General features: G+C 48.1%; 1 protein-coding gene across 2 annotated transcripts in view; it reads left to right on the forward strand.

Annotated features, from left to right (window-relative positions):
* RPS6KA5 (ribosomal protein S6 kinase A5) overlaps nucleotides 1-16,090 on the forward strand; it is a 1,757,411-nt gene that overhangs the window by 719,844 nt on the left and 1,021,477 nt on the right. For both annotated transcript variants that reach the window (XM_069637449.1, XM_069637450.1), the window contains one exon: nucleotides 3,687-3,790. In XM_069637449.1, the coding sequence (XP_069493550.1) occupies nucleotides 3,687-3,790 (104 nt within the window). The remainder of the gene's footprint in view (nucleotides 1-3,686; nucleotides 3,791-16,090) is intronic.

A 16,090-nucleotide genomic window follows, 5' to 3' on the forward strand; every position in this document is an offset into this window, starting at 1 on the left:
GTGTTTTCAACTTATGTGTTCTTAAAAAAATAAAATAACTATATACTTTTGAAACCAAGCTCTGGTCAGTGTTTGCTTGTGCTATTGTGTCTGAGTACATATTGTGTATACTTTGCATACTGCCTAACTCTTCTTGAGGGAAGTCTGACTGCTCAGCCACAGCTACCAGGTAAATCTGGGTGGTGCAGACTGCTACCAAGTGGGTTTACTGCTATACCTGTAGTCTTAAATCTTTTGCAGTGTTCCCCAAGGGAACTGCACAGGTTTCTGCCTAACAACCACTGTTAGGGAGAATTCTCTGTATAGGCTAATTTCCCAAACGTAGTGAGTCCGCCAGCAGCCTTGCTGGATTTTTGGGGTTTATTTATTTTCTCCTGCTAAGAGTGTGACTCTTTTTCTCCCACTCTTAGGCATGATTTGAGAATGTCCTTTGACTTTGTAATGTGTTTTATGGGCTATGGGGTCTTTTACTCCATAGGGCTTCATGTGTTTTTGGTATGTGTGTTACACAGCACCCTCAGTGCAGTAACACAGGGGTGTCATAGTGACCCCCAAACATAGACTCCATAACCTGGGACTGACTACTGTCTCCCAGGGCATGTAAAGTCACCATTGGCTTTACTAGTCTCAAATTGTGAACAGAACCAGTACAAACCATCATATTGTGGAAGTACTGGTAGGGGTAATTAGATTGCCCTGGGTCTGTTTTCCAAGGGGGCACTGTCCAGTCCCCCCTTGTCGAGTTTCTGGCTAGTGGCAGTGGATACCACGCGAAATATTCCACCGGAATATTTCCTATGGGATTTTCCCATTCATTTTAAACGCACCACTTTTTGGTGCAATGTTAAAGATACCGCTGGGTTATTTATTTAATATTTATTCCCCGGTTGGGTCTTTTTGCCAGGACTTGGTTTTAAAATGGCGTTTGTGTTCGCCTCTGTAACTCCAACCCAAGTCGAGCCCTTTGTTCCACTTTTGGCGGGCTTCTACACAGAAGCCTCCAAAAGTGGTGCCACTCTGTCTGGGTCTACAGGATGTGTGGGGGGAATAGGCACCCTGGACTGAGTTGCCTCGGCAACTCAAATCGCACTCTTGTGTGATTGCTGCCACTTAGCATGTTTGAGTGACAGCTAGGACTGGTGAATGGGGGTTTTCTGCATAAAAGTAGGGCTTTGGGGACTGGAACTTCAGAAGTCGCCACAGGACCTAAAGAATCCGAAGAGGGAGAAGCTGAGCCAACCTGCAACGACGACACCACCGGTGGAGCCCTGCTGAACCGACTCACCACTTCCCAACGACAGAGAAGATCTTCTTCCAGGAGAGTCTTCTTCCTTTGAGCTGGTGGGGTTAACCAGTTCGCCCTCTTTTCGCCTTCCTGGATTGTCTCGTGGTCGAATCGCCCGTGCTAAGCACCCCGGCGGCCGGATAGCCACGCTTCACCACTACGGCGAATAAAAGTGTAGTACCTTTTAACCGGGAAACTCCGCAGCCGGTTTCTTCCCTGGCAGTGCAATGACCTCCAGCTTTCCTCCACGTCGAGATCTTCTCTTCCCCTGGACGAAGCACCGACATGCACCCGCTGCCAGGGACAAATGCCCCTGCTGGAGCTTTCTCACCATTTGAGGTACTGTGTCCTGCCTGGTCTCCATTGCAACAGACGGTTCAAGGTGTCCCGTAAATCCTTGGCTCTCTATCCTGGGGTGCCCTGGGACCTGTTAACTAACTTTTCTGAACTGATCTAACTCCTTTTTGAACTATCTGCAAAGACTTTTAAAGTGTACTTCAACCGTGTGATCTTGGGCACATTCCGCCTTGCTCTCTCCAAGAGTGGGCCTGGCCTATGAACGTTTTGCTCTACAGTAGACCCTGCCTTTCTTGACTTGATGTGGTTCTTTTAAAGTGTTGGTATTGTGTGTTTTCCTGATTCTGCCTTTTCTCTCCCTTTTTAAATAATTATTGGAGTGCCATCTTGGTTAAGCGCTCACCTCTGTGTTGATAATAAGTGGTGTTCTTTTCCTAAGACTTGTCAAATAATTAATCAGGGAGGTGTATATATTTCTAGTGACTGTGTTTGAACTTGCTTAACATATTAGTGCCAGTGTATTTTTCCAAGTGTGTTTTTAAATAAATAATTATATACTTTTATACCAAAGCTCTGGTCAGTGTTTGCTTGTGCTACTGTATTTTTGTACGTAATGTGTATACTCTATATACTGCCTAACTTTTCTTGAGAGAAGTCTGACCGCTCAGCCACAGCTACCAGGTAAATCTGGGTGGTACAGACTGCTACAAATTGGGTTTACTGCCAACACCTCTAGTCTTAAGCTTTTTGCAGTGGTCCCTAAGGGAACTGCACAGGTTTCTGCCTAACAGCCACCGTGAAAAAAATGCTTCTAAAATGTCTTCTTTAGTTGGTACGATGATCCCCCAAATGCTTCCACTGCTTTTTTCAGTTGCCCCTCCCCCACCCCTGGCTCCCTGGGTCACATGTGGTGGACCTTCCCTAAAGAACTCATTTTTTGCCAGAGGTCCTAACTAATATTAAGGGCCTAACTGGGCTGTCTTTTCTCATGGATCAGTTGGTGCTGATCCAGGGAGGTGTTGAGAAGGGACAGAGAGATGCCCATTCAATCAACTAATTGACTTAGTTGCCCACTTACAGAATGCAACAAGGATAGCACAGGGGCATGGTGCTGGTCTTGGAAGCACGACCACGCAGAGCAACAGAGGTTTGAATCCCAGATCCGCGCTTACTAACTAAACTCTGGTATGGTATTAGGCGTGTTATTAAAAAAATCAATTAACAATTTAAAAAAAAGACTTGCATTAGCACACTGTTGAAAAAACCAAGAGGGTCCTATCATGGCTATTTGGGTGTGCAAGCTGTAGAAGACTTTGGGAACAGACCGGTTGACCGCTATTTTGTATGAGAACTTGTAAGAAAATGTCAATCTACCCCCCTTTTGCAGACTTGTGTTCTTCCAATAACTAAGCACACTCATGCGACCATCCTATTAAAGCAAATATCAATGGCATACCCTATTTCATTGTCTGTAATCCAAGCTTTGTGAATAATAGCACATTGTTGATATCCTGTAATTCATCTGCCATTCCTTCTAATGCCACCCCTGCTGAAGGGTCAGTTGTATCAACTCTTTACGTTTTGTGGAGCGCCATAAATTCAGATCTGTCTCCCTTTTCATCTTCTTTAATTTTTTTAAATCTGTAAAATGATAGGTGTGGAAAAAAAAATATATTGCAATGCTTGAAGGAAAATATACTGTTTAAAGCGTCATGTCTGAAGCCATGTTAGCTTTGAAATATTTCCATTGAAATTGCTTCTGAGCAGAGATATGTATTGCAATATCCCGTTTGGACATAGGACATGAAATGAACCACCACTAAACATTGGTATAATATTGTTTTTTGGGTTTTAATGACGTTGTGGTAAACTCTTTTTTTGTAGAACTATACTTCTTATTGTTAGTGTTCTCATTTTAGAGACTGTTTGAATAATTGAGCAAAAAAGTTTTGAACATTTATTTTTCCAGAAAGAATATCCTCCTCAAGCATATTGACCACTCACAAATGCACAGGAAAATATTTACTTTCCAGACTTTTTGCAATTGATAATTGGTTTATTATGCTGTTTGACAGACCAAAAGTTGGAATTTGTCATTTTATAGGCAGTGGACTGGTGGAGTTTAGGCGTTCTTACGTACGAGTTGTTAACTGGAGCATCCCCCTTTTCTGTGGCAGGAGAGAACAATTCCCAAGCTGACACCACTAGGTAAGCTATAGTTCTCTTAGTTTGTGTTATTTGTCACTGTCCACAGATAACCACTTGTTCGAATATACAAAAAGTATCACTCATCCATTCTTGCTAACACACCAATTTCCTTTAATTATTTAACACATTACTTTATTAACTTTTTCAACACTAGAATGTACCAGTGCAGAATATTTATAAGCATAGTTATGGATATCTATTACTCAGCTTAAAAACAAATGTCAGCATTCATTATAATCCAACAGCCCATGGGTGTCCCGTCATCTTTTCGAATTCAAAAGGACTGGAACAAAAAGACAATGCATTTTTTAATGTAGGTTTTTGGGGGGTTTTGGTATAGGTAAAATTAATGGTTTTTGTAACAAAAATGGTGGTTTTGGGGGGGGGGGGCAAAAAAAAATAGTGCATTCGATGTTTGTTTTTTTTTTTGGTGTGGTCCTTTTGACTCGTAAGTATTGTATTTCGGCGCTTTTTTCCGATCCTTTAACCTACAACCCAGCCCATGCCCTTGAACACCCTCTCCCTATTTAACAAACGGAAGCCTGCAGTCTGTCATCAAGGAAATGTACAGAATTGAGCCAATGGACCGCCAGGGGGCGCAGAGCATGCTGGACGTGTGAGACCAGCGCTCCTCCACCACCGCAGGGCCTAGCACTCTGAGCCAATCCCCGGCCGGGAGTTTGGAGTAACCCCGACGGGAACGTGTGCCCCCGCGGCAGCGGCCCAACGAATCGAGCGCTCCTCCGAAAGTGGATATAGCCTGGCCCCGATCGGAGGACCCGCCCGCCGAGCAACAGAGAGGACACCTTTTCGGAGGCCGTGCAGCGGAGCCACTGAGGGCGTCACATCTCGCGGGGCCTCGGCCGGACCTGCCGCGGAACCCGGAGCAGCTGATCGTCGTCTCCACAGCCACGGCCCGCGCCCATAACACCGAGGGGGGACGCCGGAGCACACCCCCTGCCCATAACACCGAGGGGGGACGCCGGAGCACGCCCCCCGCCGTGCGCAGACGCTGAGCGGGCCCCGGAGCTCTGCCTCGGTGGTGTGTGGACATCGCACGAGGCCAGGGACGAGTGGGGCGCCCTGGTGGGAGCCCCACGCCACCAAGAATCGCTCCGGTGCGGACAACTAGCAGCAAATCAGGACTCCGGGAGCCTCCCGACCCATCCCCCGCGCACTGAGGCCTACTTGAAAAGGAGCCCCCAGTGAAGGGGTCCGAGCCCACAATGGACGTGTGGAGGCCCTCGACGGCCCGGAGAAGGTGAGGAGCGCAGGGGGGAGAACTGATACTCGGCGGACTGGGTTTGGCCTCCCCCCGGTGCCCTCCGGGCATGGACCAGAGCAACTCACACCATAAAAGCTGGCACGGCCCTCCCCCTTGGAGTACAGGGGTCCCCCTGGAACATTTCAGCCGTGACGCATCTGGGGAAACGGGCCCCAATCACAATCTTAGCCCCCCTCGTGAAGACCGGAGCCATCACTTGCAAGCTTGCCTCAGCGGAAGCGGGGAGGGCCCAAGACGACCAGAGGAAACCTCAAGGCATTAAGGCAGGGTGAGAGGCACCCCCTGCCCCCACCCATACTCCAAAGGGCACCCAGAGACCGGAGCCCTGGAACCAACTCAGCCCACGTGCGCAATCCGCTCCCTCCAACGCTTCCGCCAGTCCGACGCACCCCTCGGTGATCCACACAGAGTCACCATGTCTTCAAGTACAGACCCCCCCCGCAGTGCTAACGAAGGACGACCTCAAGGACATCCTCCAGGAGATGAAAGCGATTCGAACAGACATACAAGGCTCTATAGTTGATCTCAGGGGGAGAATGGAGACGCTCGAGTAAAAAATGGAGGGAATGGAAAACGATCACCTCCAAATGGACCTGTTAGACATGAAATACGAAGCGAGGCTAACAGACCTAGAAATCAGAGAGGAGGATATAGCCCTGAAAATGGACGACCTAGAGAACAGAGAACGCCGAAACAACCTGCGCATTATGGGTGTGACTCAACAGAGAGGTGAGACTGCCGCAGACGTGTGGGGAGAAAGGTTCAGGGCCTCATCAACCATCTCTTCACACTCAAGGGGGGGCAAGGAAGTCCAGCTGGAAAGAGCCCACCGAGGGGGGGGGGGCGAGGGGCGGCCCAAGGTCCATAGTTGTGCGCTTCCTCCGCTACAGAGAGAAAATGGAGGTCCTCGAGAAAGCGAGAAGGCTGGAGAGTTTGTTGTTCGAAGGAAACACAGTGAGGATTTACCAGGACCTCGTCTTTCACTCTTACCCACAGAAGAGAGTGCCGGCCACTCACCCAGTGGTCACCAGCCAAGACATAAGATACAGGTGGTCCTTCCCATTCGCCTTGTCTTTTGAACGCTCAGGAGTGGACTATAGAGTAACCAGCGGCAAGGAGGCATCCCAAGTGCTGCAGGTACTCAAAGGGGGTACCCCAGAGGAAGGAAAGGAGATGGAGGCGCAAGAGCCTCGGAGCGCTGTGAGGGAACCGGAGGGCCCCTGGTCCACAAAGAAGAAGATAAAGGGCCGAAGGAAATTCAAGAAACTTAACACCCCCACAACGGAAGCCGAAGGGGACTAAGTGATCAGAGGCTCGCTATTAGTGAGACTGAGAGATTGAATCAAACGGCCCCGGCCGGGGACGCTGAGCTTAACAAGGGGGCTGTGGTGGATGGACTTGCATTCACCCTGGTGGCTTGCCCGTTGGCAGGCGTCATGATAAAGAGGGGGAGGGGGGGAGGGAAGGGAGGGAGTTGGGGATCTTGGGGACCCACACAGTCTCAAAACCACATTGGAAGGTGGCAGCAAGCACAGATCCGGGAAGAAGATATACACAAGACAAGGACCCAATGGCGGACAATGAGAATAGGGGGCGGGCTGAGTCACTGAGAATTGGCTCACTCAATGTAAAGGGTCTGAACTCCCCAGCAAAGCGCTCCCTCTTGGGGAGGGAAATGAAGAACGCTAAAATAGATATCCTCTTCGTACAGGAAACTAGAACGGTCATGGGAGAGAGTGCCATCCCGGGAGCACATGTGGGCCAGACCTCTGGGCATCCGCTCCCACAAAACGGAGTGGAGTCGGGATCATCCTGCAGAGAAACCAGAGACTCACAGAGGTAACCAGGTGGGGGAGGGAAGACGGTAGAGCCATGATTATATCAGGTGACTTGCACAACTCCAGGGTCTCCCTAGCAGCGATCTATTGTCCTAATGTGGGCCAGGTTGAGCCGATGGGAGAGATAATGGCCAGGACAGAGGGGCTCCTTATACTGGGTGGAGACTTTAACATGTGGGCAAATCGGGAACTAGATCATGGTGGAGGGGCCATCCCGTTAGGCAGCCGAGGGGGCAGACCCCAGGGGAAATTCCGGGAGCTAATGTGGGGCTATGGGCTCGTGGACACATGGAGGGAATTGCATCCGGAGGGTAAGGGATACACCTTCTACTCAGCGGTCCATGGCACCAGAACGAGAATAGATTATCTTTTCATGGGGAACCAGAACATGAGCCGAGTGGAGTCCTGCATCATCCGCCCGGTTAGCTGGTCGGACCACGACATGGTCTGGGCAGATATTAGTGTATTGGGTCTGAAACCCAGATAATCCCTGTGGAAATGCAATGACTTCCTGCTAAGGGATGTGGTTTTTAAGGAGGAGATGGAGAAGGCGATCAATGAATATTTTGAACTCAATAACACGGGTGAAGTCAACATAGAGACAGTCTGGTAGGCAGCAAAGGTGACCTGGAGGGGTGTTCTGATTAGAGAGGGGGCTTCCAAAAAAGGACCAGGACTCTCCTGGCTCATAGGCTACGGGCGGAGATAATAGCATTGGAGGGCTCTGAAGGGAAGAGGGATGAGGAGAGGGAAAGGGACTTGGGGGATGCAAGAGAGAAAAGGCAAGAGCTGAGAGCATTGGAGATGGGGAAAATTGTAGCGGGCCTCCAACACCTGCGCCAAAGGTATTATGAGAAAGGGGATAAGGCTGACGCCATGCTGGCGGCCAAACTCCGGGGCCAACGGAGAGATAGATGGGTGTCAAGGATCTCCTGCAGGGATGAGGGGACAAAAACGGATCCCGAGGGAATAGTGGAGGAATTCGCAGGGTTCTATGAGACTCTCTACGGGAGGGAAGGGGAAGGGGAGGCGGAGGCACTGGGAGCATACCTCGGAGGAGTAACATTACCTGTGATGGACCCCCCAGAGGCATCAGCTTTAGACGCCCCAATAACGAGCGAGGAGGTACTCAAGGCAATATCGCGTCTTAAGCTGGGCAGGGCCCCCGGGGAGGACGGATTTACTGCAGGCTTCTATAAGGCCTTTGGAGGCCTACTAGCGGGGTTTCTGGCGGCCCTATTCACAAATATCATGAAGACCGGGAGGGCGCCTCCGTCTTTTGGCAAAGCACTGATAACAGTGATCCCGAAGGAGGGCAAAGATCCAACAGACTGCCAGTCATATAGACCAATCTCCCTCCTGAATGTGGACGCTAAACTATTCACCAGGATCATAGCCACGAGACTAGACAGCCATATGCCGGTACTCATCCACTCCGACCAGGTGGGCTTCATACAGGGGAGACAGGGGGCGGACACACTCCGAAAGACCCTGCATCTGATGAGGGAAGTGGCCGAAGGCAGACAACCCTGTCTTGGTGGTCATCGACGCCGAAAAGGCGTTTGACAGGGTGGACTGGGAGTTTCTACATGGAGTCCTTGTCAAACTGGGCTTTGGCGAGGGAATCCGGCGAGCATTAAGGCCTTATACACAGACCCCTCGGCTAGAGTCACAGTGAATGGTCGCCTTTCACGAACATTCAGCCTTCAAAGGGGGACTAGGAAGGGCTGCCCCCTCTCCCCAATCCTGTTCGCCATGACCATGGAAATACTCGCGGAATACATCAGATGTGCCCCGATGGTCCGCGGTATTGCTGTTGGAGGTCGGACCTTCAAGCTCGGCCTCTATGCAGATGACATACTGCTCCACCTGAGGGAACCTACTAACTCGGTCCCGGCGGCCGTTCGGGTTATTGAACGGTTCGGCCAATTCTCAGGCTTCAGGATGAACATAGGGAAGTCAATGATCTTCCCCTTTGCCCCAGACGCAGACAGGGACCTCACAGAGCTGTCCCCCCCCTGGGGTTCCAAATTCGCACAGAAGGGATTAAATACCTGAGGAACAACATCGTCCGGCCCCATGAAGATCTAAGCCAGGCAAATTACCCCCCGCTGGTTGACAACTTATTTAAAGATATGGAGACATGGGGTAAGGGGCAAATCTCGTGGATGGGAAGGATAAACGCTGTAAAGATGAACTTTCTCCCCAGGGTCCTGTACGTTTTCCAGATGCTCCCTTTGGAAGCCCCAGACACACTTCTTAAAGAAGCCAAAAAACGTATAACGAGATTCATATGGCAAGGCCAGAGACCCAGAATAGGTTACGAAACACTCACCCTCCCCAAGGATAGAGGGGGGGGTCGGCCTCCCAGACTTACGAACTTACCACAGAGCAGCCCAGCTCAGAACCCTGGCCTGCCACCTCAGAGAGGACCCCAACAAACAATGGGTCTTTCTCGAATACTCCCTCCTGAGCCCGGTCGCAGTGGGTGAGTGGTTATGGGTCCCGATGAAAAAGCTGCCAAGGAGAATCGGGGATCACTCAATACTAGTAACAATGTGGAAGGTGTTTGAGGGTAAGGGACATGGTGAGAAGGTGACCACTTGGCCCTCCCCCATAAGTCACATCTGGTCCACACCAGTTTTAGAGGAAATCCCAGGCCATGAACACTATCAGCCCTGGTTTGATGCCGGCCTATGCAGAGTTGGTCAGTTGGTCAGGGAGGAGTCCTTTATAAGCATCCAGGAGCTTGAAGAATCCTTGGGAATAGGTAGGCTCTCCCCACTCCTCTACCTGAGACTCAAGGGAATCCTAATGAAACCAAAACTAAAGCCCAAATTACAAAGAAATCTCACCCCAGTTGAAAAAATCTTAGATACCCATGTAGAAAGGAGAGGCCTCATCTCACTCCTTTACTCTGCCCTTTTAACCCCCTGGGAGGGAACCACCAAAAGCCTCAGGGGGAAATGGGAAAGAGACTTGGGTTGTAGGATCGGAGACGGTCTCTGGGGGCGACTCTGTAGAAGATCATTTAAGACCTCTATCTTCTGCCAATACAAAACCCATGCGGTCAAACTCCTGCACAGATGGCAGTATGACCCGATCACACTTTCTAGGATGTTCCCAGACGTAATCCCCCTTTGCTGGCACGGGTGTGGGGAAAGGGCAAACTATTGGCACATGTGGTGGACATGCGGGAAGATCCAAACTTACTGGGCTGAAGTCCTTAGCTGGCTGAAAGAGGCGGGAGAAGGTGTGCTCCTGCTGGACCCGATATTGATACTGTTTGGCCTGCAGCATAAGGATGACCACTGGGAAAAATTACCGGACCTCTCACACTCCCTACTGTTGGCAGCCAGAGCGGCCCGCTCTAGAACGTGGAAGAGGCCCGCCCTCCCCTCGAAGAAAGAATGGGTGATGATTGCCAAAGACATATTCCTAATGGAAAGACTCACTGCGGCTTTACATGGTTCAAGTACCCAAATAGAGACGGACTGGCTGCAATTTCAAGAGGTGTTTGGCAATACATAGGCCACGTCCTGAGACCCTCCAGCGTCCTTGACCCGGCCCAAAAACAAGCCCCGACATGGAACGAATGACCTTGGAACCTGGAAAGACGGTCGACCACTGGCGGAGAAAACCCGGATTGACGCTGCCCTATGCCGCATCATTTCTATAAGTAGACAGCAGCGCTCGAGATACTGTGTGGGGTGGCTGGGAGGGGGCAGCGGGGGAAAAAACGCAGGGAATAATGACTTATAGTTTGATTTGTTGAGGGCGATTGCCCAAATCTTGTAATTTGCATACCTATGCTGTTGTTTTCCAAAAATCAATAAAAATTGAATTAAAAAAAAAAAGAAAATTGAGCCAATACGTTGAAATGAACTAAATCTTTCCACTGAGATGTGGCTTACGGCAGGTGCTTACATATGTGAACAAATAAGGGCTTCTAGGACATTCCTGGCATTTAAGACAGTCATTCAAGAGGTAGAATACACTTTCCACCATTCTATTCCAGATGATTAAGCTTTTTTTCAGGTGAATTGCTCGTATGCATATATTGGTGCTGCACATTTGTTTCCCTTGGTGCCCATCGCTTAATCTTCTAACCAACATTCTAATTTGGACCTTTACCATCCCTCCATAACAGTGCAATACTGTGTTTTGTTAGAATAAATGTGACTTCTGTCTGAAAGCATACTTTCCAACTTTCTATCTAAGATACATTCCAGGGATTGAAGTCTGTGGGGGGGAAACGTTAGTTTAAGTAACTGGAATTCCGTCTAATTTAATAAATACTCTTTGGCAAAGTGTCCTGTTTGTCAGAGTAAGTGGATGGTTTGGTCTGAAAACGGGCACTTCAATATAGGATAATAATCACTTCCTATGACACTTTAACAAAAGAGGGGTGTCATTCCTGCGGGCTGTCCGCGCAGGTGCACTCGGCTCCCCTCTCATGGGTGCTAAAGCTGCTCTGGAATCTAGTTAATTCAAGAGAGGGGCCTGAGCTAGACTGTGATATCCCTAAGACAGTCAGTCAGCAGCTTAAGGATCAAGAGGGAGTTGGAAATTGCAATATGGCGGACGTGGTTCTCAAAGCTGCAATCAACATCAATCCAGGCCCAGATAACGAAGAATCTGTAATTCCCCACACCGGATCCCAATTCCACCAGAGGGAGAATGGTAGGAGGTGCCAATGTCCTATAAACCCTCAAAAGCTTTGTAAGTAGGTGGGTGGTGGAAGTAGGAAGAGAGTCCCATTCCTTGCTGGATGGATAGGCAGAGAAGAAGCTTTGGAAGGAGCTGAAGCCAGGAGGCTGGAGCAAAGTCCCTGGGGCCTGCGTAGAGCAGGGCTTAAGGAGAGACCCAGAAGACTCAGATAGTGAGGAGACAGGAGGCTGCCGTAAGGGCCCAGGCCACTGGTAAAGACAGCCCCTGACAGTGGGTAGTTAAGAGACCCAGTAGGCTGGGTGAAGGAGGACCCACAATTCTGGGGCAGGGATGGTTCAGAAGGTGGCAGAGATGGGAGAGGAGTGGATAACCGGTGCAGCTATTAAGAGAGTGCCAAATGGGTGAAGGCGAGAGGGGGTAGAAGTGTTTAATGAGGAGTTGAGAAACATCCATAATCTGAGAGTAGTTGTCAGAAAGGAAGGAGAGGGAAACCTTGGGTAACTGCCAGGAAGAAGTAGAAGGAAGTGAAAAGGTGGAAGCTAAGACCAGTTTAGGAGTAGGGGGGGAGGTAGTACAGAGAGGTGTAAAGGGGAATTTTGGAGAAAAGAAGGTAGACATCAATACCCAAAAGGCTAATCCCTAGAAAAGGTAGCTACCGGAGGAAAATTATTTGCGGGAGCGAAAACTTTAAGCAAGTCGACGTAGAGCGGGATTGGCACAGTTGGCTAGGGAGACCAGAACCCTGACCGAGACTAAGGAAGTGGGGAATCTAGTGACGACAATCTTCAAGTGTTAGGGCAGCCTCCTGTAATCCTGACTCCAATCCATCCTAGGCCATCCATTCAAGGCCCCATTTGCATGATCCACCCACAGGCTATAAGTAAGGTGCTAAATAGCAGGGAGAAAAGACCCTATGAACTGTGGTGTACAAGGTACGGAAGTCCCTTAAACCCAGAGTTCTCAACAGAAGAGTGTTAGGGAGAATTCTCTGTGAAGGCTAATTTCCCAAACCTAGTGAGTCCCCCAGCAGCTTTGCTGGATTTTTGGGGTTTATTTTTTTTTCTCCTGCTAAGAGAGACTCTTTTTCTCCCACTCTTAGGCATGATTTGAGAATGTTGTTTGACTGTAAATGTGGTTTATGGGCTATGGGGTCTTTTACTCCATAGGGCTTCATGTGTTTTTGGTATGTGTTACACAGCACCCTCAGTGCAGTAACACAGGGGTGTCATAGTGACCCCCAAACATAGACTCCATACCCTGGGACTGACTGTCTCCCAGGGCATGTAAAGTCACCATTGACTTTACTAGTCTCAAATTGTGAACAGAACCAGTACAAACCATCATATTGTGGAAGTACTGGTAGGGGTAATTCGATTGCCCCTGTGTCTGTTTTCCAAGGGGGCACTGTCCAGTCCCCCCTTGTCGAGTTTCTGGCTGGTGGCAGTGGATACCACGCGAAATATTCCACCAGAATATTTCCTATGGGATTTTCCCATTCATTTTAAACGCACCACTTTTTGGTGCAATGTTAAAGATACCGCTGGGTTATTTATTTAATATTTATTCCCCGGTTGGGTCTTTTTGCCAGGACTAGGTTTTAAAATGGCGTTTGTGTTCGCCTCTGTAACTCCAACCCAAGTCGAGCCCTTTGTTCCACTTTTGGCAGGCTTCTCCACAGAAACCCTCCAAATGGTGCCACTCTGTCTGGGGTCAACAGGATGTGTGGGAGGGGGATTAGGCACCCTGGACTGAGTTGCCTTGACAACTCAAGTCGCACTCTTGTGTGATTGGCCCAAGTGGTGAGCCGGCCGGCTCACCACTTAGCATGTTTGAGTGACAGCTAGGCAGATGAATGGGGGTTTTGCTGCATAAAAGCAGGGCTTTGGGGACTGGAACTTCAGAAGTCGCCACAGGACCTAAAGAATCCGAAGAGGGGAGAAGCTGAGCCATCTACAACAACGACGCCACCAGTGGAGCCCTGCTGTACGAAACTAACCACTTTCCCGACGACAGAGGAGATCTTCTTCCAGGCGAGTCTTCTTCCCTTTGAGCTGGTGGGACCAACCAGTTCGTCTTTTTCGCCTTCCTGGATCATCTCGTAATCGAATCGCCCGTGCCAAGCACCCCGGCGGCCGGATAGCCACACTTAACCACTACCGTAAATAAAAGGGTAGTACCTTTTAACCGGGAAACTCTGCGGCTGGTTTCTTCCCTGGCAGTGCAACGACCCCCAGGTTTCCTCCACGTCGAGATCCTCTCTTCCCCTGGACGAAGCTCTGACTTGCAACCGCTGCCAGGAATAACTGCCCCCGCTGGAGCTTTCTCACCATTTCATGTACTGTGTCCCGCCTGGTCTCCTTTGCAACAGACTGTCCAAGGTGTCCCGTAAGTCCTTGACTCTCTATCCTGGGGTGACCTCTGACCTGCTAACATTACCTTTCTGACTTGATCCAACCTCTTTTGACTTTTTCTGCAAAGACTTTGAGTGCATTTCCACTGTGTGATCTTGGGCACATTCTGCCTTGCTCTCCAAGAGTGGGCCTGGCCTATGAACTTTTTGCTCTACGGTAGACCCTGCCTTTCTTGACTTACTGTGGTTTCTTAAAAGTGTTGGTACTGTGTGTTTTCCCTATTCTGCCTTTCCTCTCCCTTTTTAAACAAATTATTGGAGTGCCATCTACGGTTACACACTTACCTCTGTTTTCCTAAATAAGTGGTGTCTTAACCTAGACTTGTCGAATAATTACCTAGGGAGGTGTATATACTTATAGTGACTGTGTTTGAACTTGCTTGACATATTAGTGCCAGTGTATTTTTACAAGTGTGTTTTAAAATAATGATATACTTTTATACCAAAGCTCTGGTCAGTGTTTGGTTGTGCTACTGTATTTTTAGCCCTATTGTGTATACTCTATATACTGCCTAACTCTTCTTGAGAGAAGTCTGACTGCTCAGCCACAGCTACCAGGTAAATCTGGGTGGTGCAGACTGCTACCAATTGGGTTTACTGCTAACTCCTGTAGTCTTAAACTTCTTGCAGTGGTCCCTAAGGGAACTGCACAGGTCTCGGCCTAACAAAGATGCCTTCGAAAATCATGGGAAATGGAGTGTGGCAACCCCTGAGATAATGAGCTCAAAAGTATTGTCTGGATTTTCCAGGGTAGGTCCAGCCCCTGGGCTTGGAGCGCTGGCAGAACATTTGTTTGAACATTTGTCATTCACAAGAGACATTCTTTAACGTTTTCCTACAGCACTGTCCCACTGAGAGGAAGACCCATCCGGACAACGCTTTGTTTAATTTACACTATTTGTTTTTTTTGCCAATCCTTTACTAATATATATATATATATATATGTATGTAAATGTCTCTGTACCAAGTTGCAGGGAAAGTGGATGGCACTCCAGGAAGCAGACTTGCATACGAAAATCTTTGCAAAACACTGAGGCAGCAGACCATGGATTTGTCAGCAAAGAATTATACTTTAATAAATAAAATGTCCAGGACAGACAAAGTAACACGAAAAACGAAGCGTTTCGCGGTAACAAACCGCTTGCTCACGTTAAGGGTGACAAACACAAAGGAGGGACTACTTATACTAACATAGTCTCTATGGTTGAAACATAGAGAGTCGCAAGCAGTTCTTTGTGGTCTTGTGTTAAGGTCCACCAGCTTTGATTGGGTTTAGAAACTTTGAACAACCTGAACATCCAAGCAAGGACATGCTTGCAAATTTAAGCATGACAACAAAATAACTTAACCTAAAGTCTTTTTTGCCATATTTTAAACTTGTAAGTATTTGCTTTGAAACGTGTTGGTTTAAATAAACTGAACCATTAACACATTGCTGATCCATACATTAAGCATATAGAATATTACAAAATGAAAGGCTCTTAGCGTTCGATGTTTCTTATTATTAACAAACCAGTGCTGGATTTAAAAATCTGTGCATAGTGCACATGGTCTTTGTTAACTAAAATACATGTATATTAAGAATATGCATGATGGTCAATTTTGTATTTTTTCGTGCATAGTGCACAAGATCTTTTTTGACTAAACTCCATATATATGAAAAATTGCCTATTCAAATACAGCTACTGGTCTCGTGCTCACTGTGCAAAACATGCAGTTTACAGTAAAATACTGTTAAGGTGCTAGGTGCAGTTAGCAGCCACAGGGTACAACTCACGGTTGTTAAAGTGCAACGTGCAGTTAACGACCTCCTAATATTTTTCCAATTTTGGAATAAATAAAGTGCTTAGTGCATAAGAATTCTCTACTTAAAAAAATATACACATGTCATTAATTACAGCAAAGGTTATAAATTCTAAACATCCATAAAATGGGTTGCTTATTCATTTGAGAGCCTTAAATACGAAGTAAACTACCATTAATTGTTTTAAAATTGCGGATGAATAAAGTGCTTAGTGCTTAAAAATTCTATACTTAACAAATACACATGAATTGGTAATTACAACAAAGGTTATCAATTCTAAACGTCCACTGCA

The sequence above is a fragment of the Ambystoma mexicanum genome, chromosome 14 (assembly GCF_040938575.1).
Source record: "Ambystoma mexicanum isolate Mex_15411 chromosome 14, UKY_AmexF1_1, whole genome shotgun sequence".
Lineage (NCBI taxonomy): Eukaryota > Metazoa > Chordata > Amphibia > Caudata > Ambystomatidae > Ambystoma > Ambystoma mexicanum.